Source organism: Sorex araneus, chromosome 5, assembly GCF_027595985.1.
Source record: "Sorex araneus isolate mSorAra2 chromosome 5, mSorAra2.pri, whole genome shotgun sequence".
Classification (NCBI taxonomy): domain Eukaryota; kingdom Metazoa; phylum Chordata; class Mammalia; order Eulipotyphla; family Soricidae; genus Sorex; species Sorex araneus.
This window is the reverse complement of record NC_073306.1, coordinates 118,297-143,599: the sequence shown is the minus strand read 5'-3', so window position 1 is coordinate 143,599 and position 25,303 is coordinate 118,297. Positions and strand designations below refer to the sequence as shown.

The following is a 25,303-nucleotide window of genomic DNA, read 5'->3' as shown; positions in this document are numbered from 1 at the left end:
GCCCCAAAACAAACAACAAAATTGGAAAAAAAATGAAAAAAGACTGGAATTAGTAAAGAAACAGAGCTGGAGGCTCCCACTGATCTCTGGGCCTGAAGCCCTGCCCAGTGCCCCTCTCTGACACAGTGCTACAGCTACAGGCAGGTCTGGCGTGGCTGCCTGGTCGGCTGTGCCTGTACCTTGGGCCTTGGTCAGTCATCCGGCCAGCCCCTAGTCGATCCTGGGCAAGGGCGCCCACGCCTCACTCCAGGAGTGTGAGGTTTTCTCTGTGTAGCTGCCAGCTGCCCTGGCTGCCCACTGCCCTGAGGTCCAATAACACCAACGCTCAGAGAGCTCAGGCCTAGACAAACACCCGCGGGCTAGAGCTGTCCAGGCAAGCAGACACACACCCACCATGTTCCCCGTGTCCTGCTCCCTTGCTGTGCTCCTCAAAAGGCCTGGGGTGTCCGTGAGGGGACATGCCCCTGGGAGGCGGGTGGACAGGCAGGGCCAGCTAAGGGCCGGGCCTCTCCAAGGCCCGGGCATGGTACACATAGTTGCAGAGAGGGGGCAGGGCAGTCCCCAAAGTAACATTATTCCTAAGTCACAGTACTGGCCCAGGTGAGCCCCGGGAAGGGCCCAGGTGCTGGCTGGAGGGGCCACTGCTGACCTCACAGAGGGAAGGAGGACAACGTATGCAGAAGGGACACAGCCCAGGACAGGTGGGCAGTGGATGGCCTGCAGGCGACGGGTGGGTCTGGAGGGCGGGTCGCGTGAGCCTTCCCTCAGAGCACCATCTGGATGGACAGAGTCTCTCCAACCAACACAGGCAAGAAAATCATATCAGGAAAGAAACGCGTTTACAAAAGTAGAAAACGGTTAGCGCAGGGGCTGGGGCAGCAGCGGGCTCAGGGTCTGGGGCAGGGCTGGAGCGCTGGTCTGGCAGCTGCGTCCTCCACCAGCTGCAGCGGCCGGCCGCCCACCACCACGTCGCGGAGGCAGCCCACAAAGCCCGTGCCGTAGGCCTTGGGCAGGGCCTGGCCCACAGGCAGCTTCTCCAGGCCTCCTGCAGGGTAGACAATAGGAAGCCGCAGCTGAGTCCAGGCACACCGGTGCAGGGGAGGGCTGCGGCCCGCCAAGCTCCAGGCCTGGTCCTGCCCGGGCCAGCGTGCTCTGCCCCCAGGGCTGTTTCTGGGACGGGTCCGCCCAGCGCTCAGGCACTCGCCCTTGGCAGTCACTCCCACTCACCCAGCCACAGGGCTCCATCTGTGTCCAGCTGCGTGGCGCCCAGCGGGGAGGAGCCGGTCACGGGGGCCTCATTGCCCACCTGCAGCGAGCCTTCCCTCTGTTCCCTGTGGGGGTGGGTGTAGTGAGACCCCACCCTGGCAGCAACCTGCTGGCCTGCATCCCCACGTGGCCACCAGTGCCCGACGTCCCACTGACCTGTGTGCCCTGACCCGCAGCCAGCGGTTGGTGTTCACGGGCACCGTGGACCTCAGTACCACGGGCTGGGAGCCCAGGTCGTAGGCCAGCTGCAGGTGCCCATCCACGATGGCCAGGGCAACGTAGTCGGCCCGCTCCGTGGCCTTGCCGCTCCACAGCACCAGCCCCTGCGTGGCCTCCGTGCGCAGGCTCAGCTCAAAGTGGTTGGTCTGCAGCGCCTTCTCGCTGGGGGGCAGAGGCCTGCTCAGGGCACCTCAGGGGCAGGCGGGGGGGGGGCACACATCCTGGGGATGGGACCTGGGGTGGCTGGACGGTAGGAGGGGCCGTGGGCAGACACAGGGGCCAATGAGGGGAAGACAGCAGGCTGGGCCACGAGCTCACCTGTGAAGGGCCCCAGGGTCTGGCGCTTCGGGGCTTAGAGCAGGAAGAGAGGGAAGCAGGTAAGCAGGGAGCAGACAGGCTGAGTGCAGGCGAGGAGGGAAAGGCAGCAGCCCCTGCCCCTTACCCGCTTTGTAATGTGGGGAGGATTTGGGTGCCATACCCAGTGGGCCCAGAGCCAGTGAAGAAACAAGCACGAAGAGACAGTGGATGTGGACACCAGCTCCAGCCCCCCCCCCCCGAGCCTCCCCCACCTCAAAAAACTCAGGAACTGTCAGGGGCTGCAGGCCCGGCCCAACCCGGTGCACAGTTCTGAGGTGAGGCAAGGGGGATGGAGCAAAGGCACAGTCCACCTGCCTGGGACACCCCCACAGACAAGCGCTGGGGCTGCTGGGCACACAGAAAGGCACATGTGCAGGCACACATGCATGCAGCCCCATGCTTTCACATGCAGGCACACAGGCAACGCATGTAAGACACATAGGCACACTTACATACAACACACAACCACTCCTACACACATGCATCCAGGCAATTCACACACAGGCACACACACTCACACATGCACACACTTATACATGACACACAGCTACACATTTACAGGCATATACATGTAACATATGCACACTCACACAGGTACACACATGCTCACACACAGGCATATGCACACTCATGCACATGCAGGCACACATACAGATTCACATGCATACTCACGTACACGTACATGCGGACACAGAGAGGTGCACATATACACACTCATGCACACACACAGGCACACGCAGGCACACTGAGCCTTTAGCTGGGAAAGGGGACGACACAGTTCTGAGCTGGGAAGCAGAAACAGCACCCTGAATCTGCCTGGGTGCTGGGGCCCAGCTGTGGTGGGAAGGAAGGAGCAGAGAAAGGGTCGAGGTAAGTGAGTCATGAAGGTGGGCCAAGCACTACTTACGCTGGGATCTCATTGGTGAGTCCGCTTGGAAGCAAAGAGACAGCCGTGAACAGAAGAAAGGGGAGGGGTATGCAGCGGGCACACTGGTAGCATGTGGCCTGCCTGCACACACACACACACACACACACACACACACACGTGCAGAGGGGACACAGAGGGAACACAGAGGTCACGCACTGCCTCTCCCTGGGGCTATTACCTCTCTGTCACTGCATTGAGGTACTCGATGTATGTCCGCCCGTCAAAGGCTAGGCTCTCCAGGTCCCCTGCTGCCTTCTCCAGGAGTCCTGAGAGACAGTCGGTGAGAGGTGGCCGCAGCTCCACGACCCCTGCAGCCACAGCCCCGTCTGCTCACCCTGTTCACAGTGCAGCCCTGAGAAGCCCCCAGGACACAGGCACTCGTAGGCAGCCTCCCGGGGGACACAGGAGGCCCCGTTGAGACAGGGGTGGCCTGAGGCCTGGGTACAAGGGTGGTCTGTGAAGGACGAGACGTCCACTGCCCGCACCACATGTTCCGGGGTCAGCAGCTGGCGGCCCTTGAGGGAAACCTGGGGGATGGGGAAGCCTGCGTGGGAGGCGATCCCTAAACTGGGACAGCACCGGGAGAGGCTCCACACCCCCACCCTCTGCTCCGGCCCCAGCCAGCCCCACATACTAGCTGGATGGCGCCGTTGAAGCCAGAGGACACAGCGGCAGCCCGGGCCAGCTTGCTGAAGTCAGGGGCGCCCCCCACATAGAGCGGCTCCTTCAGGTTGAGGATGGTGTGTGGCACCTGGCGGAGGTCTTGAGTGAGGGGCCGTGGAGGCCACCCCCTGGGCAGGGACTGGCCCAGCCCCAGATGCCCCCCCTGCCCCCACCCATCAGGAGGCAGCGCTACTCTAGAGTGGAGGCACCAGAGGGCGCCAGCAGGAGAGGGAGCTGGTACCTTGCGGGATTTCTGACATCCGGAGAGGGGGTTGCAGAGCGAGAGCCAGAGAGCAGTAGGGGCAGAGGGGACAGAGACAGGCGCAGCGCAGAGGGAGAGAAAACAGTTCAGTGAGGACGCGAGGCAGCGGGCGGGAAGGCCAGTGGCCTCTGCGCCCGGGGACACTCACCGGGGACTCCCCCAGCTCACGGGGGCCGTTGCCCACACGCAGAGCACCCTTGCGACCGGTCCGCTCCAAGAAGACCCTGGTCCAGGCTCCTAGGGCCACTGGCTCCGTGCTCCTGGCGAGGGACACCATGGCAGGCTGTGGGCTCAGCCACTCTCCCGCTGACCCTGGCCACTCACCCTCTGGGACGCAGCCAGCACGCACCTGATGACCGCTGCCCCCTTGCCCAGGTCATAGCGAAACTCCAGATGCCGGTCGTGCAGTGCCAGGGACACAAAGTCCCCCTTGCCATCTGTCTTCTGCCCGTTGTAGAGGAGCAGGCCGCTGGGCCCGCGGGCCAGGAACACCACCTCCAGGGCCATCTTCTCCCTGGGCCAGACAGGCGGGCGGGCAGTGAAGCAACAGTGGGTGCGAGGGGCCAGGGCAGGACCCCTCACCCACCCCTCGATCCCACTGACCCCAGGTCCCGGTCCAAGGCGTGCAGGCCTCTCAGCTCCAGGTAGGAGAAGCCATTGAAGTCAGCCAGAAAGGGCAAAGGGGCATCCCTCTCTGAGGCTGTGAAGGGCAAGAGGCTGCCAGTCACACGGAGTTACACCGCCACCCTGGGGACCCCTGCCCCCACGGCTCCCTGAGCCCTGCGGGTAACTCACCCGCCCCCACCCCCATAGCTCCCTGAGCCCTGCGGCAACTCAGACCGTGGCACCAGCCTCAATTCCAAGCCCAGCCCCACCCTGCCTGGCCATGCGCCAGCCCCCTCTGCACTCTCCCACCTGTCTGACAGAGAGCGCCCCTGCGCCCCAGAGGACACTCGCACTTGGCCTCGCCCGTCGGCAGCGCGCGGCACGGGGCTGCCCCGTGGCACGGGTTTGGCTCGCACGGATCCTTCTCGTCTGCACAGGTGGGTCCTGTGGGGACAGAGGGGAGTGCCAGGGAGCTGCATGCAGAGGTGGACCCCGCCCTGAGGACCCAGGCTGGGCGCTGCTCTCACCGAAGCGGCCGCGTGGGCACTGGCAGTGGAACATGCCGTTGTCCAAGGCCTGGCATGGGGCTCCGCCCAGGCAGGGGCTGGGGAGGCAGGGCTGGTCCCCACACTCGCCCACACCGGAGCTCCGCGTTGCGGCCTCCTGCCAGCGACCCAGCTCCAGCCGCTGGTTGTTGACGTCCAGCAGGCGGATGCAGCCCCTCAGGCCGGTACCCACAGAGGTGCGCTCCAACACCCTGACACCAGGATGAGGGTCAGAGGTCAGAGCCTCCTCTGACACCATCCAGGGTGGGGGGCAGCACAGCTCCCGCCCCACCGGCCACACGATCAGAGCTGGGTGTCGGGGGGAACGAGTCAGAGCAGCCCAAGCCCTGCAGGCAGTCTGGCCCTCAGGGACCCCCACAGACAGGACAAGCGGGGTTGAGGCAGGTTCGTGAGGGTGTCTGGGGCCACCTGCCCCAGTCCAGGTTCCGGCCCACCCAGTCCTTTGCTCACACGGAAGCCTGGTCCTCGGGGAAGCCACCCACGAAGAGTTCTGTGTCCAGGTTGAGACCGTCGGTGCCGCTGGGGCTCTGGCCCACCACTGGACTCTCTCCATCCACTGAGAGAGAGCCACGGCGCCAGTGCCGGGACAGCTCCAGGCGGTGCCACCGACCCGGCTCTATCGACACCGAGCTGGTCAGCACTGCAGGCCCCGATCCTGTGTCAAACCTGGAGGAGCAGGTGTTGAGAACCACCCAAGGAAGCCCCAGCTCCAAACCCTGCCCATGCACTGGTATCACAGAACCCCACTTACCCAGTCTGCCGGGCCCCACAAATTCCGCCCTCCACTACAGCCCCGCCCCACCACCGCCCTCGCACCAGGCCCCGCCCCGCCGAGCCCCTCCCACCAGGCCCCGCCCACCAACACGCCCCGCCCCCTCCCTGGGCCCTAGACCCTGCTGCACCTGAGCTGCACTCGGCCTCCCTGCAGCGCCAGCGCCAGGAAGTCCTTGCCCCGAGCGTTGCCATTGTAGAGCAGCAGCCCCCTGGGCTCCAGAGACCGGAACTCGAGCGCCAGGCGCAGCGTGTGGTAGGCACGCAGCGTGGGGAAGGCCAAGAAGGAGTGGCCCCCAAATGCTGGCACCAAGCTGTGCAGCGCTGTGGAGACAGACAGGACCGCTGGAAGGAAGGCAAGGCGGGCCCTGCCCAGCCCGCCAGACCTGCCTCGTTGATCCTGCCTCTTCCCTGGGGAGTGAGGACACGAAGGGTCCCCAACTTGGGCTGGCACAGCAGCCGACACTTACCCTTCTCACAGATGGCACCGGTCCTGCCTGCTGGGCAGCTGCAGCTGAACTTTCCAGCTGTGTCCTGGTCCCAGCAGGTGCCCCCGTGAAGGCAGGGATGGGAGTCACAGGGACTTGGGGGCTGCTGGGGGCGTGGGCTCAGGGGCCGACGTGCAGGTACTCGACCAGGGGCAGTGGTAGGGGGCCGGTGTGTGTGGGGGGGGCCTGTGGTCCTGAGGACCGGTCGGCTTGTGTGGCTGGGGTGGAGGGTCCGGGGGGGCGCAGTGGAGGCAAGCCGATGCGCCCCAGTGGTGGCTCTGGCTGTGGCTGCAGCGGGGGTGGTGCCTGTGGAGGCTCCCGTGAAGAAGGCAGGAAGCCAATCTGAGGGTGGGGCACCGGTCAGCACTGGGGGCACGGCGGGGCCTTGGGGGCCCGTAAGCTGCACCAGTGGGGCATGGGGAGGGGCCATGGAGCACAGGGGCGGGAACAAGGGGTTAGGGTTAGCCTGTGGGGGAGGCGTGTGGGCTCACCAAAGTCCATGAAGCGGACGTGCTCTTGCGGGGGCCGCCTCACCCCCAGGCGCCTGGACGCCTGGATCTGCCTGAGCAGGGCCCGGGTCACATCTGCCGCCCGCACGCTGGAAGCTGTGGGGGAGCGACACTGAGTCCCTCGAGCCCCACGGAACCCCACCTGCTCCGGGAGCCAGCAGGGCAGGGCCTCACTGGGGTCGAAGTGCACGTCCACGATGGCTCGGACGGAGAGGCCAGGCCCCAAGTCCCGAAGTCGGACACTCCGGAAGTCCTTCTTGACTTCTGAGTTCCGGAAAAGGTCCTCCAGCTGTGGGGGGGGGGGGGGGAGAAGCGGAGGGTCCGGACAGCTGCTGCCAGGCCGTGCGCTCTCCCGCCCCGTCTCCTCAGGATCTGCCCTTCTGAAAGGCCTGGGGCCGGGCTGCAGCCGGACCCTTCCGGGGCCCCAGACTCACTGCACTCTCAATGCTCCTGGCGGTCTCCCCGAACAGCTCCGACTTGGGGTCGGCCATCTCTGGTGTGTAGAACAGGTCCTGCCCCTCGACCTCCTCGAGCTCCAGCACCCCCTGGAACACCTTCGTGGCTGTGGGGGAGGGGGCAGTGAGGTCCTGCCTGGCATGGCTGGGCACAGCCCCAGCAGCAAGCCCCGCGGGCAGCCAGCATGTTAGTCAGATGGCCATGAGGTTAGTGGGCCCCGGGCAGTTACCAGGCGGACTCCTCATGACAGTAGCCAGGCCGGCTTGCAACAGGAGAGACGGGTTAGCCGCGAGGTCCTGGGCACCCACGAGTGTGGGGGCCGAGACCACACGTGCACGTGTGCAGGGTAAAACCCCAGAAGCGGGCACACGTTTGTGCGGAGGTCCGAGCGCCCTGGGCCCGGCGCAGACCTGCGGTGACGGCTTCCCGGGGGTGTCGGACTCCTGGGCTCACCGTGGCCCAGCCCCACTCACCGGGACAGTTGGAGCCCTCTGTGTCCAGCGAGGGCGTCTTGCCATCTGAGCAGCAGCCCAAAGGCGAGTTGTAGCAGGACGCCCTCTCGATGGGCAGCCCTGGGGCCTCAGTACGGCCCACCTCAGGAGGCTCGAGTCCTACAGAAGGAAGTGCAGCGTGAGGCCCGACTGGGCCCCTGGACCTCCCCCCAGGCCCCTGTGCCTGCACACACACCCTGGGGCCACCTCCACAGGCCTCCAGGCCCCCGTGCCTGCACTCACCCCCTGAGCCGGCTCCGCTGGCCTCCAGGTCCCCACTGAGCTCCTCGTCCCCACTCCCATCAGCACTGCCAGACTCGCCAAAGGCGGACATGGCAAGGCTGGTTGTCGCAGGGGGTGCTGTGGGGGGCATGGTCAGCGCGGGCCTCGCCGTGGCCCTGGGCATGCTGGCAATGGTCCGTGGCGGTGCAGAAGGCTGAGGGGTGGGCTGGCTATGAGGCGTGCTGCTGGGAGCCAGGGGCTGGGCACTGGTGGGGGGTTGCGGAGCCTGGCTCGGGCGGAGACCCAAAGTGACTACAGACGCAGATGTAGGGGGCATGCCAGAAGTGACAGCATCTGCAGGGAGAGGGGAGTGAGGATGGGCCGGGCAGGACCGGATCTTCCTGGCCAGGGCCGGCAGGGGCAGTGAGTCTCACCTTGGCACGGCCCGAGGCTCTGGATGGTGATGTCCAGGCCCTGGCGGCAGGCGATTGTTCTCAGCTGACACTCGTTCCCGTAGGTGACACCGTCTGACCCACAGACCTGGGCACAGAGCAAGGATGTTTGGGGCCATCTCTGCCCCCGCCCCCCCTACTCCCCAACTCTTACCTTGGTAGCATTGGCCCCCAGACAGGTAAGTGCTGGACACACACAGTGGGCAGCACCAGCCTCCTCCACGCAGGACGCCCCAAACTCACAGTGCATCACGGCACACGTGGTGGGCACTGCGCCGTCTGGCACGGAAGAGATGCTGCTGGCTCAGGAGGCCTGGCCAGCTCGGCCAGCCCCACTCCCAGCTCAGAGTTGGTCAGCAGAGGCCCCCTCACCTGATTCACAGCCAGCAGGGCCCAGAGCGCGGCCATCCGGACACTGCCCACATTTGGGGCCAGCCACCCCGGGCTTACAGGAGCACAGCCCGGTCATCTGCTCACAGTCATCCCGCACTGCGCCCTGGGAATCACAGCTGCAGGCTGCAGGCAGCAGGGGAAGGCCGAGGTCTGTGCCTGGACCCCTCCCCAGCTGTCCCACAGCCTGGCTCCAACCCCACCAACCGTGAGGCAGGACGGGTAGGGGTACAGAGCTGAGGCCAGCATGGGTCTTGGCACTCACGGGTGCAGCCGCTCCGGCCATCAGTGACGATGCCACGGAAGTTCCAGAAGCCAGGCTCACAGCGGTCACACTTGAGGCCCCCTACACCCGGGCGGCAGGAGCACTGGCCTGTGGCCGGGTCACAGGTGCCAGTGTAGGAGCCATGTGGGTTGCAGTGGCAGGAGCCTGCAGGAGTTGGGCAGGACAGTCACGGGCCTGTGGTCACAGCCACTGCCTTGCCAGGGTGGGTCTAAAGGGGCACTCAGTCACGTGGCCTCATAAGGGCAGGTCTGCATGGACACTCAGTTACATGACGTCCTAAGGGTGAATTTAGGGGCACTCACCAGGGCAGCCAGCGTGGCCCACACCCTGAGCAGCAGTGAGGTTGTCTGGACAGCACCCGAAGGGGCTCTGGGTGCAGTGGGGAGGGACTGCCGGTGGCAGTGGGGACAAGGTAGGACCTGCAGGCAAGGGCAGGAGTTGAGTGTTGAGTTCTGCTTCACTCTCCCCTCTATGGCCACTCCCAGCTGAGAACACATCTGTGTGGGCAGGGCCAGGGGCGACGTTCTGCACAGCTGGAGGCACACCTGGGCTAGTATCATGCACAGCCTGACACACACACGGAGACACGGACACACACACTACCCAGCACCCCCAGACCACACATTCGCCCACACAGCCACCAACATGTGCACACGCAGCTTCAGGTGCACAGTGCTCGGGGGACTGCGCCATATCCAGGGCTGAGCAGAGCTCATGCTGCAGCCTGCTGGCATCTCCCAGCTCCCCGCCCCCCATTACGCAGCAGTGAGTGTGACCAGGTTCCCCCACTAGAGAACCCCGAGCGGTGGGCACACAGGCACAGCATGGCACAACGCATGGGGAGCACAGGCCAAAGGTCAGGAAAAGGCTCAGGAGAACGGCTGGACGTGCACACCTTGACAAGCGCCCTGGGCCACGACGTGCAGCTCCTGCCGAGACTCGCACCGGGCCTTCTTCAGCTCGCACTCGGTGCCGTAGGTGACACCATCAGAGCCACAGACCTGGGGAGGCAGCAGTGGTGAGGCCAGCCACAGCCCCCTCCTCACTCCCGCCAGAGCCAGGAGTGCCGGGCCTCACCGGACTCCTTGGGACGCCCTGGCAGCTGAAATCACAGACGCACGGCCCATCCTCGGAGTCCTCGTCCCAGATGCCACCTCGCTGCTGACACAGCTCCTGCTCACACTCGCCGTCCTCCCCAGAGCCAGAGCCACCGGAACCGCACTCGGCTGCAGGAGGGGTGTCACCTGTGTGTCACACCCGCACGGGGCCAGCACCCCGCAACCCGCTGCCACCACCTACCCTGCTCGCAGGGTCCTGCCCGGGCCTCCTCGATCTGCTTCTGCTGCTGGCACGCAGCCTCTCGGAGCTCACAAACACTCTGGTAGGTGACACCGTCACTGCCACACACGGGCCCAGGCGGGGGGTGCTCACACCGGGGACACACACACCGGCCCGCCGAGCACACGGCCCCAAAGGCACACACCGTGTCCCCACAGGCCTCTGCAAAGGGCAGGTGGTTAGGCAGTGTCCTCCGGGGCAATGTCCCTGTAGCACTCTGCCCCGTGCCCCCACTCACGGCAGGGTCCGGCGGAGGCCACGTGAAGGCTGATTTGGTGTGTGCAGGCGTGGACATGAAGCTCACACTCACTGGCATACGTGTGCCCATCTGAGCCGCACACGGGCTGAGCCATGGCCACACACTCGGAGGGGCACACACAGCGCCCTGTCTCTGGCTCACACAAGGCTCCAAAGTGACACTGGCCGCAGCGATCTGGGAAAGAGGCGACGTTATCCTGGGACCTGGACACTGCCTGTCCCCCACCACCAGCAGAGCTGCTCGCCTGCCACTGACCACAGGGTCCTCTGCGTGCCACCCGGATCTCCCGCTTGAGGGTGCAGGCTGTGGCCTCCAGTTCACAGGTGCTGCCATACGTGACGCCATCACTGCCACACACAGGGTCATAGACACCAGAACACGCCAGTGGGCACGCACATGTGGCCTCCCCATTCTTCACAGCACAGGTGGCCCCGAATGGGCACTGCACTCCACGACACGGGGACGGGGGCTGGCCTGGGGAGAAGGCAGACAGTCAGGGGTCCAGTCACTGCCTGGGACATGCACAAAGCCCCCGGCCCCTTCCCGGCAGCAGATCCTTTCCCAGGGGTTGGGAGAATAGAGGAAGTCGGGCCGGAGGCACAGAACACAGCTGGAGAGGGACAGACACACAGCAGACACGGACAGGACACAGACCCAAATGGACCTGGTCCCACGCGCGAGTGTGGGGCTGCTCCCAACACACTGGCGGTGGCGGGGCAGGTGTCCTCAGCCGCCCCTGCAGCCCCAGGACAGCCATGCACGCACACACGGGGCCTGTGCCACCGGGGCGCGAAGCTCTGCAGCCCACTACACCCAGGGGCACACAGGGAGGGGATGTCCGTCCATTTGCTCTGCGGAGCACAGGCCAGGCAGCAGCGAGCCACACCCCCCCTGCCACACGGGGGGCAGACCTCGGGCTGCGGCTCCTGGCGGCAGGCGCGGGACCTCATCCTGCCAGCGGCTCAGGCTGGAAGACACAAGAGTCGGAGCCGAGAGGGAAGGAAGGACGGAGGGACAGAGAGACGAGAGAGACCAGAAAGATGGACAGACCTACTGACGAGACAGCTGGAGGTGGGCAGCACCGCCACGCAAGACACACCACCTCCACCCTCTGCTGGCCACACAAAGCCCAGCGGGGACACGTGGGACCCAGGGAGCTGGACACCACTGGCTGGGAGGTGCCAGGTTCCTCGGCAGAGTGGACCCTGCCCCCACCCAGAACCCACTGACCAACACGTGCCGGCCATCCCAGTGACCGGAGCCTCAGGTCCCTCGACCCCAGGGAACACAGCGCGAGATGGAGATGGCAGTGATGAGGGCCGCAGGGACCTCGGCAGGCTGGCTCCCGCACGGCACCACCCACGGAGCTCACCACACGGGCCCTGGTGCTTGGCGGGAATGGCTCGCTGCTGCTGGCACTCGGCCTGCTGGCGCCAGCACTCGTTGTCATACGTGTGCCCATCCTGAGCGCACACGGGCCTGTAGGCTCCGTCACACGTGATTCGGTCGCAGGAGCAGCGGGAACGGCCTCGGCGAGACAGGCACACAGCATTGAACTTGCAGGCTTCTGGGCACTGGTCTGCCATGGAGTGGAGCCAGAAAGTCAGACGGGGGGGGGGGGGGGGGGGGAGCACCCCAAGAGGCAGTGAGGGCCCAAGGCAGTAGCAGGACCCTCCTCCCAGAGTGGCCCACCTCTAGGCTGGCACTGGCCAGAGCGCACTTTCTGGAGCAGGAGGCCACGGGCAGCTCCCACGCGGTCCATGATGCAGTCGTTGTCGTAGGTGACCCCATCGTCCCCGCACACGGGCGCCCGCCGGGAAGGGCAGCTCTCAGCGCGCAGGAGCATCTCCGGGCGCCGCGTGCGCGGATTCACGCGGCAGAAGCGGCTGGGGTCGCTGAGGGCACTCTGGCAGGGGTCTGGGGGCGGGAGGCCTGGACTCAGCTAGCGCGCATGGTGGGGGGGGGCGCCCTCCCGTGGCCCCACCGCGCCGGCGCACCGCACGGGCCATCGAACTTCTTGACAACATCCTCCTGGCGCGCGCAGGCTTGGCGCAGCAGCTGGCACTCGCCGGGGTAGTCGGCGCCGTCGCTGCCGCACACGGTGCCTTCGGGCGCGCCGCGGCAGCTCGCGGGGCACAGGCACACGGCGCTCTGTCCGTCGGCCGAGCGCGCGCAGGTGCTGCCGAAGCTGCAGGTCACGCCGGCGCACGGGTCCCGGGAGCCTGTGGGCGGCGCGGGGCGGGTCACCTGCCGGCGGCGCCGCCGCGCCCCCGCCCCGCCCGCCAGGCCCCGCGCTCACCGCAGGGGCCGCGGCTCAGCAGCCGGATGCGCCGCTGCTGGCGGCACTGCGCCCGCAGGAGCTCGCACTCGCTGCTGTAGGTGGAGGCGTCGGAGCCGCACACAGGCGCCACCACGCTGGGGCAGGCGCTCTTCTTGCACACGCACGAGGCGCGGCCCGGGCTCTCTGCGTTGGGCTCGCACACGGCGCCGAAGCCGCAGAGCATCCCTCGGCACGCTGCGGGGGCGGGAGGGAGGTCCGGGCTGTGCATGCAGGTCCTGGGCACAGACGGGGCCCTGCGCGCCGCCCACGGCCCCGACCGGCCGTGAGGCCTCCACGGACACCTTCCCGCATGGGTGGGCCCGTGCGCGAAGTCTGCGCTCACGGCCGAGACACACGTCCCACCGGGACGCACCCTCCGGCTCCAGCCCTTCCTCCTGGAAAACCGTCTCTGCCCACCGCCCTGCCAGGCCCTTAAGGAGAGGGGGCGCATCTCCTGCAACCCCGTGGCCAGGCCAGACCTCAGGTCCCCACCACATCAAGCAAAGTCCGCCACGGCAGCTGGCCTTCCTCCAGAGCCCTGGCCCCTTCCTGAGAGCTGCCTGTGTCCACAGCCACATCTGCCACCCCCTACATCCCCCGCCCTTTACGGACAGACCTTGGGGTGTCCAGCTACAGTAAAGCGGGGTGCCTGAGGACCCTTTCTTCCATGTCTCCCCACTCCAGCCTCCCTGGAGGCTGTTCCCTGCTACCAGGCCCTTTCTGAGTGGCCTGAAGGGAGAAGCTCCGGGCCCACCTCCCCAACTCCACTCCCAGTGCGTAGGTGCCCGTGCAGGGTCCCACCGCACAGCGTCCCACATGCAGTGGCCCGGGATGCCTCCCGGAGGCCTCACTCACCGTCCGCAGGTGTCAAGGGCGCTGGTGTGAAGTGGGCGCCAGGCTTATCTGGAAGAGAATGAGTTTCCAGGTGAGGCCCTGCCCATGCCCAGCTATGAGCCCCCGTCTGGCCATGGGCAGGGCAGGGTCTCGACTCCCGAAGCAGCAGCGACCGCATGTCAGGATGAGGACGGAGCCAGCGACCCGAGCGAGGGGGCTCAGGACTGCCCTGCTGCCCGTCCCCGAGCTGGGCGGATGGGGTGAGGGGCCCCGCCTGGGGGGGGTCCCCGCCGCCCCGCACGTACAGCCGCCGAGGAGGAGCACCGGGGCGAGGCTGAGCGTGACGGTGGCCAGCAGGATCAGGCAGACATTGCAGGGGATCATGAAATAGCGCACGAGCACCGACGCCCCGTGCGGCTGCTGCGGGTCCCGGGCCAGGGGCAGGGGCCGCATGGCCCCGGGCTCCTCAGCGCCCCCCTCCTGGGCGAAAGGATCCTCACGGGGCGCCCTTGGGCCTCTTCGGGGCCACGGCCCCCATTCTGGGCCGCCCCGGGCAGCTGACAGCAGCGGGGCCCCGAGTTCAGCTCCAGACCCCGCCCCGGGCCCCCGCGCAGCCCTCCGGGCTCATCCTGGGAAGGGAAGTGGGCAGGACTTAGGGGCACGGAGGGCGCCGGCGGCGGCGCGGCGGGTCCGGGGGGCGGCCGGAGAGGGCGAAGGGCCGCGGGGCGCCCTTCCCCGAGCGGGCGGTGATGGGCGCGGGGCGCGCGGAGGGCGGCGGGCGGGGAGCAGAGACAAAGAAGCAGCCGCCGGGGACCCCGGGTCCGCGGGGAGTCGCGGCTCGCGGCGCAAAGAGGGACCCGGCGGCGGCACAAAAGGGCGCGCGGGGGCAGCTGCCGGGCCGGAGCCCAGCCAGGGGCCGGCGCGGCTGCAGGGGCGGGAGGTGCGCGCCGAGAGGGGCGCACGGGGTGAGAGGGGAGTCGAGAGGGGCACAGGGGCGGGAGCGGGGAGCGGAGAGGGGCACAGGGGCGGGAGGGGGATCTGGAGGGGCGCAGGGGCGGGAGGGGGAGCGGAGAGGGGCGCAGGGGCGGGAGGGGGCGGCCGAGAGGGGCGCAAGGGCGGGAAGGGGGGTGATAGGGGCGCAAGCCGCGGGAGGTGGGAGCCGAGGGGCGCAGGCAGGCAGGTGCTGGGGCGGGGCAGGGGCGGGGCCAGGAGCGGGGCGGGTCCACGGCCGGGGCTGGGGCTTGCTCACCCGCAGGACCCGGATAGGCCGAGCTGCGCGTGTGCTCAAGCGCGCGTGTCGCGTGTGCCCGCTGGCATCTGCTCCTCTCGGCCCGCCCAGGCGCCACACCCAGGTGGGGACCGAGCTGGGTCCAAGGCTGAGGGTGGGAGGGGCGTGAAGGCACAGACACGCTCTCATCCACTCCTCCCTGGGGGCTGACAGCGACCCCAACGCACCCCACAACGCACCTAAGGCTGTCCTCCAAATTCTAGGGCCCATCCGATTAGCCTCCCTTGAGCGCCCTGACTGACTTCTCACATCAGCAGAAAACCTTAACTGTCCAGTTAACCCTAAATCATACTTTTCCCCTCCTGTGCACTATATCACCCCTCACATCCACTCAACTCACCCAATCACACCACCTCCTCACACACCCAATTCACACTTGCCCAATCATACTCATCCTGACACCCACCTACCCAATTTCACTCACCCACAGGCACACACACCCACATTCACTCACACGCTCCATCACACAACTCCCCCTCACTCACACACGTCTATCACATGCTCCCAGACACAGCCATATTCACTCATGCTCCCCCTTTCACATACACACACGCACTGCACCCAGGTCCTGGCCATGTCTACACTGTCAAAGACCCCTTTCAGGTGAGGCCCAGCCCATGCCCAGCTCTGAGCCCTCCGTCTGGCCAGGCCCCTTCCTGCCCCTGCAGCTGGGCCCAGCAGCAGAGGCATCGGGGTCCCTGACTCCCAAAGCAGCAGCTACTGCATGTCAGGATGAGGACCGGGGCCAGTGACCCGTGCAAAGGGGCTCAGGACTGCTCTGCTGCCAATCGCCAGTGCTGCCCCAGTCACCTCTGGCCTCATCTCAGGGTATCTGGGAAGAGACATGATGAGCACAGTAGTCTCCCTGGAGCCCCAAGACTGGGGGGCTCCTCTGCCTGGCCCTTGGAACAGACACTTCCTGAGCCATCTCTGCCTCAGCACCCACCAAGCTGCCGGCGAGACCGTCTCCCATATCCAGCTGCCTCACATGTCCCTTCCCACACTCTCACCTTTCTGCCCCCGTGCTCAAGTCTGCCCCGTCTGGCACGTCACCCACAGCACAGATCTGCAAAGCCTCTTAGCATTTGGAACTAAGGTCCTAAGGAAACCGATGGGAAGCTAATACCGTGTGGCATCAAGCCATGGGACCGCCTGCAGACCCTGGCCCCCCAACCTCACCTCCCTTGCCCAGAGTGCCTGTGCCTGCAATAGCGTCTCTGGTACTACCCTGGACAGGGAGTACCAGCAAGGCCTGAGTCAGCATCTCCACAGGGTGGGGCCTGACCCAGAGCCGAGACCTGGTATGGGGAGCCTTGGAAAGGCCCTCGGCCCCAAGACTTTCACTGCAGCTCTCAGGACTGCGGGCTGCATCTCTTGGCTCAGAGAGGCCCTGGAACAACGCGAGGAATTAAATGCCAGAGATGTCCACTGGGCCCAATTGGCCCTGCCTGCCCCCCACGGCAACCACAGGACATTTTGGTGGACGCCACAGGAGGGGGCTTGGGAAGGGTGAGTCTAGGATCAATGGGAGTCATTGGGGCTTGCAGAGAGGGCCACACATGCTGCCTGGAAAAATGCCCCCCACCCCACCCCCACCGGTGCTGGCCCGGTCAGAACAGAGGTGTCAGGGCTAGAGCCCACAAGGCAATGGGCGAAAGGGAAAGAGTGAATGCAGCTGGCCCAGCAGCCCTGCCCCAGACTGTCTGAGCCCCCCAAAGGAACTGGACGCCTTCAGAGAAACAAAGGGCCATTGAGGCCCCAGACCAGCCCAGGGAGGGGAGCTCAGGCTACTGGAGCTATTTTGGGATCTTCAGACTCAAAATCATTCAGCCCTGACCAGCCCACTCAGTCTCCTGCCTGGGGCATGAAGAGAAGATCTGAGCCACGACTCAGCCCTGCTCTCTGGTCACACACACAGCAAGACACAGCTGCACACTCGCACCCCCCCCCCCCAGCTCTCCAGGCTTCCCACATGGAACACACACATGTGAACACGCCCCAGAGCCCAGCCCAGGGGAAACCCACCTGCCTCCTTCCCTCCCGTCCCAGGGCACACACATGTACATGCAGGTCTGGGAGCCTCCAGGAACAAATGGCCTGAGAAGCACAGCAGGGGAGGGGTCTGGAGAGCTTTCTCAAGCAGGGGCCCCTCCCCCCATTCCAGCTTCCTGGAGAGGCCCACGGCTCAGCCCCACACTGCGCCAGCATCTCTGATGGACACGGCCCTGGGACACAGACCTCAGAACCTGGTGGGAGCCACAGGTGTCCACAGCAGACAGGGAGTGGAGGCTCTGCAGCTCCCTCCCCTGCCCCCATCCCGGGCCTCTGGGGCCTCCAGTGTCCCCTCCCCCTGCCCCAGCAGACAATAGGCATTTCACAGCAGGGTGTTCTCTGGGTGATGGCCAGAGAACCTCCACTGCAGCTCCAGGTGAGACTGGGAGGTGTCCCGGTGTAACTCCTGGGCTGCAAACCCACCACACCCCCTGCCAGCTAAGCCTGCTGCGGGTGGGGGTGAGTTTGGGGAAGGGGCTCAGCAGGACTGGCTCATAGGACAGCAAACACAGCTGCTGGCCAGGCCTCCGTGCCCTCCCACTTGTGACTCAGCAGAGCTTTACTCACCTCCTGCCAGGGCCCCTCCCCCTCGCCTGCCAGCACATCCTGGCTGTGTGGTGCGCCCTGAGTCAGGTGAGCTCTGGACAAGAGTCTGGGAGGGACCCCAGTGACCTGACATGGGCTGGCAGCTCACTGGGGGGAAAGCCTCCAGCCAGTGGCCCAGGGTTCCAGGGGAAAGGGCCCAGCTGGGAGCCCAGGCACCTGTCAGGAGTTGGACACCCAGGTTCCGGGGTGTCCATGCCCTCAGTCTCTGCCTCCCACACGGTCCTGCCCATTCCAGGAGGAAGGAAAGCTGGGGGAGGCAGGTGGTGGCCAGGTGCGGTCTGGGCAGTTGAGTCAGGAGGCAGAGTTCCTGGTGAGCCATGCAATGCCCACGGAGGCAGTGAGCATCACAGCCCTGCACGGAGGCCGGACCTGAGGGTGGGGTTTCCTGGACAGGACAGGTGGTGTCCGGGCACTCCCTGAGGGAGGACAGGCGGAGACCCAGGATGTACAGGAGGTCATGGAGGCAGCCAGGACCTAGGGAAGTTGCTCCTTGGGTAACAGGCTCCAGGCCCTGGTCTTCCCTGCATTCATGGCCGGTCACTGTGCTGTCCTCTCCACCATGCCAGTCCCCTCCACTCTCACAATTCGCACCTGCCTCCGAGCACACCCAGCAAAGCAGAGTCTTCGGCCCTGAGGTTTTGCTGCCGGGCAGTGAGAGGCCACGGTGTGGAAGGAGGAGCGGAGAGCAAAAGAAGCAGGTGCCCTCTCCTCCCCAGCTGTCGGTCAGGCCAGGCCACATCTTGGCCCAGATACCCAGACACCACTGAGCCTGTGTGTCTGTTCCAGATGTGCACGAATGAATGTGTGCACCTGTCTCCCAGATGTGCACTGGGCTGGCATGTCTGTCTCCTAGATGAGCCTGTGTGGCTGTCCCCAGATGTGCAGAGTCCATGTGTCTGTCCCAGATATGCCCTGAGCATCACAGCTGCAGGCAGTGGGGCAGGTGGTCCTCCTGGCTTCCCTTTGGCAGGTGTGGGACAAGGGGCACTGCTGAGGGAGGAGCAGAAACGCTCACAGCTGCCCTGCCACCAGGGGGACTCCTGTCAATGTCAGGTCTGGCAGGCACGTAAGGGCAGTGAGCTCCCTTGCCTGTCTTCTCCAGTGGCACCAAGCACTGTCTCAGCTGCTGCGTCACTTGTATAGAGCTGCAGGAGCAGGGCCCTTTGTCAGGCACCGGCTGGCCCCCCAGCCCTGGAAAAACAGGGTGGCCGGAAGCACAGGCCACCCGCTGGGCTCCAGCCAGGCGCCTGCACACAGTTCAGTGCAGCTGTCCACAGGCAGCCTTGCACACGTGCACACGTGCAGCCCACACAGCTGGACACAGCTGGATGGCGCTGGCTGCCGGGGCTCACTGAGCTCCCCTCTCCCACGCCTCTGCTCTGCGGGAGGAGAATGGGGGTGTGGGAGGGGCGTCCTCCTTTCCCAGGTCCAGCTGTAAGCAGAGCTGGCAGGGGGCCTTCCTCAAAGGAAATTCTCAGGATCTGCTCCGAGGGAGAGGCCCCTTCCAGGAGAGCGGCCCACATCACCCCTCCCCAGATCCCAGCTTCAGTGTGGATCTCAAAAAGGGCCCCTCCAGACCCAGTGCAGACCCCCGTGCCTCTGCTGACTGCATCAGTACGGGGCAACAGCCCTGGGAGCCATCGCAGCCCCAGTACGCTCCTTTTTGTCCTACTTCCAGGTCAGGGAGCTGAGGTACGAAGAGGGTCCTGGGTCCTGATGACACTGTACGGGGAGCCAGGGATGGAATGGCAGGGGGGGACGAGTTTGCTCCCAGACCCAGATCTGGAGGCAGGTGGAAGGGCACCCAGTGGGTCCTCCAGCTGGAAACAAGGGCGGAGGGGGCTGCTTCTGAAACTCTTCCACTCTCCCAGTGTGGTGGGAGCTCCCGGGGCTGAGTTCCTCCCAGGGCTGGGGCTAGGGACAAGCTTTCAAAGAGAAGCCATCTCGCCAAGCGGAGGAGGCTTGCTGGCCTCAGAGTGACCTCTGGCTGGACCCTGGCCTGTGACCTCCCTGCTCTGCAGTCTCTGCACCCCCACTGCAGCCTGTAAGGACTGCTGGGTGCAGGGCCAGGAAGTCCAGAGACCCAGGCCAGTGTCTTGACCGCGTGTGGCCCCGGGCCCGGTCAGCTCTAGGGAGAAGCAGGGAAGGCCAGTGTGGCGAGAGGGAGCAGGCAGGGCCGGAGGGAATGGATGGGTGGAGAGTGTGGGATGGGCGGGCTCTGGAAAAAACCCAGAACTGTTTCCACCAATTCAGCCCTACAAGAGGACCACAGGCCTCGGCAGAACAGAGTCCAGCCCCGAGTACATGCAGAGCAGCAGGAACAGCAGCTCCTGGCCAGCCCAACCAAGTCCCTTCACTAGGAGGGAGGAGGGGTGGCAACCTGCAGCAGGGTGTCAGGGCCCACAGCCTGGGGGGACCTGGAACAAGCCACTTCCACTCAGGAGGGGCAGGCTCAGAGCAGGTGAGGGGATGCAGGCGCTAGGTGCCACGTGGCAAGGGACAGGCCAGCAGTGTGTGTGACACCACCCTAGCCTGCTATGCAGAGTGGCCCCTGCTGGTACCAGCACCCACACCAGCAACTTCTCCAGGGGCCCTGAGCCAGGCTGGCCTGGCAGAGAGTTTGGGGCGCTGCCTGGCCAGGCCAGGGAGCGTGGCCACCAGGACCCCCAGCCTTGGGGCCGGGCAAAGCCAGGTTGGACCAGTGCCAGACTCACTCCGACCCTGTCTGTGTGCCAAGCTGGTGAGGGCAGACAACACTTCCTTTCTCCACTCTTGGCTCCTGTCGGGGAGGGAAGGGCCCTCGACTGCCCAGCTGGCCTGCAGCCAGGTCTATGGCCCTCCTGGGGGCTTCAGGGGAGGCCCCTGACCTGCCTTCACAAGGCAGGGTTGGGGGAGGGCAGGAGAGGCCCAGGCTGGGTGGTGTGGAGCGGCTGGGGCGGGGGAGGGCCCTGAGTTTCCCTGACAAAGCAAGGGCGGGGGTCTCCTTCCTTCCGGCCGCCCTCCCTGCACTTCTCCTGGCCCAAAGGTGGCGCAGAGGGAGGGACACATACCTGTCTCAGTTATGCCAGGAATGTGGCTCCCCAGGCCAGGTCGGAGGAGGGGCCTTCTGGCCTTCTGGGGGCTGGGGAGGGGACAAGGGGGCAGAGCCGGCAGCCCTGTGGGAGAAACTGAGGACGAAGCAGAGCACGGTCACCACAGGACTGGACAGACTGCAGAGATGACGCAGGGGCGGTGGTAGGACTCTGTGAGGGGAGAGGGCAGGGGCTAGGGACAGGAGGAGAGCAGCAGGGCAGGGGAGGAGTGGGGTCAGGGTCTACCGGGAAGGCGGTCTTTATCTCCCACAGAATGGGAGGGGGCTGCTCTGGGAGGGGTGGGCACAGGACAGCCCTGCCCCAGCCAGGCTCCAGTTTCAGGGGGACTCAGGCTCAGGCCAGCTCCCAGACCCCCCAGGAGAGAAGCCCTCTTCTCTGCCCCCTCCCCACACACAAGTTCCAGGCCCTGAGGTCAGGAGGTCCTTTCCCAAGACCTGCTCCCTGGTAGGCCAGCCCCAGTCCCCACCTGGAGCTCAGGTCAGAGACAGGATGGGTGCTGGCCGCTGAGGGCAGAGGCCCACCCTCTCCCAGCCTCACTAGGAGTCCCTCTTGCAGACCCCTTCCAGATGTTCCTCTGTTTGGCAGGCGGCATCCGGCCTGAGACAGCCCTCGGACCCCACAGATAGCCGGTCACAGGGCCACAGACCCAGCTGGGTCCACCAACCACCTTCCTGTCTGCAGGGGTGGGGCTTTGTGGCCCCCGAGCCCTCCGCTCAGCAGTCGCTGCCAAAGCTGGCCCCACAGAGCTTGTCCCATCTGCACCCGAGCAGGGGCCCAGGCTAGGAGGCCCCAGTAGGCGGGGGCTGGGGCCACAGTTCTCCACGAGGCTGCAGCTGGGACCCTGGAGGTCCCCGGGGTAAGCAGTGCTGGGCGAGATGCCACAGGTCCCACAGTTCAGGCTCACCTCCCCCATCGGCCACCGTCGCCCAGGACCCCCAGAGGCCCAGTGGCACCTCAGCACCTCATGAGAGTCAAGCTCACTGCTCTGCTGGCCACAGAGCGAACCGGACAGCAGGAAGTCTCGGACCCTCCCCACTGCCTGTGCAGGAAGAGTCTCCCCACCTCAGACATCCCTTCCCAGAACCTGTGGGGGGCAGACAGGATGCGGGTGACGACAGTTCCCACAGCTCCGGTGACACCCCCCACCAGGGACCTCTGCCCACTGCTGGAGCCGTCCTGGGGGGGAGGCCACCTGCAGGTCACGTAGGCCAGGCAAGAGAGCACACAGGAGGACACAAACTCCACCCCTGCCCATATGACCTCTTTCCCAGATCACGGACACGGGGCAGCCCGGCCTGCTCAACATCTGGGCCCTGGACAGATCGGGCTTCTGCTGCACAACGCCTGGTGCAAGCCTCCCCCTACCAAAGGGCCCTCCAGGCTGGGAGGGAGCTCGGGTGGAGCCGACACCCTTAAGGTACCAGGCCAGGCGGGGGGTCACAGCCCTCCAGAGGGGAGTATGCAGAGCTGGGGACAGTGGGAGGCGGGCACAGGGACAGGACGCACAGTGCTGCATGCAGGTGGGTCCCACCAGCGTTGCTGACCAGAGCAGGCCTCGCCGTGTACCCAGCCCTGCCCCGACCTCCCAGCCCCGCGGCCAGACCCACGCACCTTCCACGCAGTGCTCCACCTCCTCCAGGTTCCGCAGGGTGATGCGCATGAGGCTGGAGTTGAGCATGAGCTCGTTCTTGTGGGCCGGCCACAGGTATGGGGGCGCAGGGTTCACAAAGAAGATGCGGGTGTCCCCAGTGGACACCTGATTGTCACAGATGAGGGGGTCTCCGAAGCCGCCGATCACTACCTTATTGCCGCCATCCATCAGGCTCTCCTGAGTCACCACGTCTTTGCCCTTCAAGTACCGCCAGACACGAACCTGGGGACACGCAGTGCATCAGGGGTGAAGGGGCTTTCCTCCCCCTTCAGTGCTGGGGCAGGCAGGGGGCACTGAGAGGCGGGAGGGTGAGATCTGGGCATCAGCTCCAGGAGGAGGCTGCGGGGGTCTCACACATCCTGTTCACGTCCCACATGATTCTCTGGTCAACTCGCCCCTCCCCCAATGGCCCGGCCAAGTCCAGTTCCAGGAATGCCCATCTCAGCTCGGGGTACGGGAAGGGGACCCACAGGGCGTGGGGTGCCAAGGGTCTTCCGTGTCCCACCCCCCATCTGCCTACCACTAAGGACCCCAGGCCCAACCCCTGGCAAAGCTGGGGACAGACAAGCAGCTGTTTCGGGGCTGTGGGATCTGAGTTCCCGGCCGGCTGAACTCCTGGCAGCCGTGGGTGGGCTCAGACACTTTCCCCAGCAGCGAAACCCCCTCTTCGAGCCAGGCTCCTCCAGGCGTGCGGGCAGGGCAGCCTCACCACAAAATCAAGTTCGGGCAGCGCTGGGCGGGCACCCCACCCGCCAAGCGCACTCTCTCGGAGCCTGAGGGCACCTGCTCTGACAAACTGTGCCTGGGACGCCCACAGCCAGCCCCCCGGTGCAGGAGGGGGTGGGGGCCCCCAGAACCTCCCAGGGATGGTACCCATCACAGCACACTTGCTCTGGGGCCCACTTCTCAGGAGAGGCCCCTTTCCTGAGCTTGGGCCAGCACTTCTGGGATGGGGGATGGAAGACAATGGTGTGGTGGCACCTGCCCAGCCCTGCGGGGTGCCCTTCCCCCAGCTAGTCCACCCTCTGCCCCACCAACATGCAGTGGCCGGAGAAGGATGATAACCAGCAGGGGAGGGCGGCAGCTCTCCGCCTCCCCCCACCCCAGCCACACCCAGGAGCAGCGGGGAGGAAGTCGGGAAAATCCTGCAGGGACTTGGCAGAGTGCCCTGGTGCTAGGGAGGGGAAGGGGCCCGGTGGGGGATCCCGCCGCAGCCAGGCAGGAGGCCGCCGCCCTCCCATCCGCACCGGGACCAAGGTGCCATTTCTGGCGAGGGAGGCAGTTCGGTTCTGGGGGCCAGACCGGCATGGGCCCCCGGCCCCCAACCCTCACCTGGCGCTCTGTCCCAGGCTGAACTGCGGGGAGCCCGAACAAATGCACCCACGGGGCTCCCAGAGCTCGACGGAGAGGCCGGGCGAGCCCCCCGCAGAGGCCAGGAAGACCCGGCGCCCGGCGGAGGGGAAGGCCTCCTGCGTCTGGAGTCCTTCCCACTCTGCCCCGCCCCCACCCGGGCACCGGAGCCCCCAGTTTGTGCCCCCCCATCGCCCCGGCCTGGGGAAGGGAAGGAGGGCAGAGGAGTCGCTGGCCACGGGCGCCCCGCCTCCACCCCGCACAGCGCGTCCCGCTCGCTCTCCCCGGGCTGACGGCGAGGGTCGCCAGAGCCCGGGGGGTGGGGCGCGCTCGTGTCCCACGCGGGTGGGCTGCCGAGAGAATCGCGGCGCCGCGGGAACTTTCCCTCCCGCGCTCGCCCGGGACTTTTCCGGGACCGGCGCCCCCCACGGCGCCCGGCGGTCGCCAAGGGAGCGCGAGCGGGCGAAGCGGGTCGGGGCCGTTCCCACGCCGGGCGGGGGCGCGGGCCGCGGGGCGCGGGGCGCGGGGCGCGGCGGGGGCGCGGCGCACCTTGCACGAGTACGTGTGCTGCACCGGGTCCACGTTGAGGATCTCCTCCACCGTGCCGGTGAGCACCACGTTCGCCTCCTCCTCCCGCCGCTCCAGCGCGCGCTCGGGGCACGTCCCGTGGGCGCGGGGCAGGGCGCGCGCGGCCACCAGCAGGAGCAGCAGCAGCGGCCGCGGCGGGGCCGGGCGGGCCATGGCGGCCGCGGGCGGACGGCGGGAGCAGCGCGCAGGCCGGGCCGCGCCGGGGACGGGACTGGCCGGGACGGGCCGCGGCTCGCGGAGGCGGCGGGAGCGCGGGCGGGCCGGGGGCGGGCCGGGGCGGGCCGGGGGCGGGCCGGGCCGGGGGCCGGGGCGGGGCCCCGCGGGGAGGAGCCTGCGGACGCCGCGCCCGCCCCGGCCCGCCCCCGGCCCGCGACCCGCGCCGGCCGAACAAAGCGCGCGGACTGCGGCGGGGGCGGGGGCGCCGGCGGGCGCGGACGCCCCTCCCCCGCGCCGGGACGGCCGACGCTGGGCCCCTGCCTCACGGGGGCGACGTGAGGGGACTTCCAAGGGGTCGGCGCCCCCGCAGTGCGGACCCGGGCCGCGGGGATTGGCGCGAGCCCGGCGTGGCTCCGCGGCGCCCCCTGCTGGCGGCGAGCGCCAGCCACGCCCCCGCCGCGACCCCCGGACCCGCAGGGTTGGTCCGGGCCGAGGGGGAGGGGGCAGGGGGCTCCTCCGGCCCTGCGAGCCCGGACCTCGGGGCGGGAAGCGCCCAAGGCCGGGGAAGGCGGCGGCTCCAGGACCGGGGACCGCGCGCGCCCGGCAGGTCGCGGGGGGACAAAGAGGCTTGGGTGGAAGTCAGGCAGCGAGAAGGGAGCTCGGAGAGCCCCCCACGGTCCGCCGCGGCCCAGACACGGACGCCCATAGACGAGTGGAGGGAGGGGCGGTCTGGGTGTCCGGGGTTGGACACGCCGCGGCCCGGCGGCGGGGGGCGTGGGGAGGAGGCAGCCTTGGGGCCGTGCCCGCCGGCACTGACCCACCGGCCCCCGGTGTGGC

The 25,303-nt window shown here is 66.9% G+C and overlaps 1 protein-coding gene across 8 annotated transcripts; it reads right to left on the bottom strand.

Annotated features, from left to right (window-relative positions):
- AGRN (agrin) lies at nt 1-24,506 on the bottom strand. Of its 8 annotated transcripts, XM_055138940.1 has the most exons (39): nt 24,272-24,506; nt 22,333-22,594; nt 13,705-13,752; nt 12,829-13,044; nt 12,527-12,751; nt 12,222-12,446; nt 11,902-12,108; nt 10,785-11,003; nt 10,509-10,703; nt 10,232-10,432; nt 10,010-10,158; nt 9,828-9,933; nt 9,235-9,351; nt 8,912-9,076; nt 8,629-8,772; nt 8,411-8,535; nt 8,239-8,344; nt 7,826-8,158; nt 7,565-7,702; nt 7,070-7,197; nt 6,810-6,924; nt 6,618-6,731; nt 6,109-6,468; nt 5,770-5,962; nt 5,318-5,533; nt 4,829-5,058; nt 4,611-4,745; nt 4,299-4,395; nt 4,045-4,209; nt 3,844-3,955; nt 3,675-3,686; nt 3,405-3,521; nt 3,105-3,297; nt 2,949-3,036; nt 2,750-2,773; nt 1,804-1,836; nt 1,423-1,647; nt 1,228-1,331; nt 1-1,045 (listed from the first exon to the last, which is right to left on the bottom strand). In XM_055138940.1, exons 1-39 carry the CDS (start codon nt 24,461-24,463, stop codon nt 888-890), a joined length of 6,192 nt encoding a protein of 2,063 aa, XP_054994915.1. In that variant the 5' UTR covers nt 24,464-24,506; the 3' UTR covers nt 1-887. The 8 variants fall into 8 exon arrangements, with proteins under 8 accessions (XP_054994915.1, XP_054994917.1, XP_054994916.1 ...); XM_055138942.1 differs by lacking the exon at nt 1,804-1,836; XM_055138941.1 differs by lacking the exon at nt 3,675-3,686.
- Nucleotides 24,507-25,303: the final 797 nt, after the last annotated feature.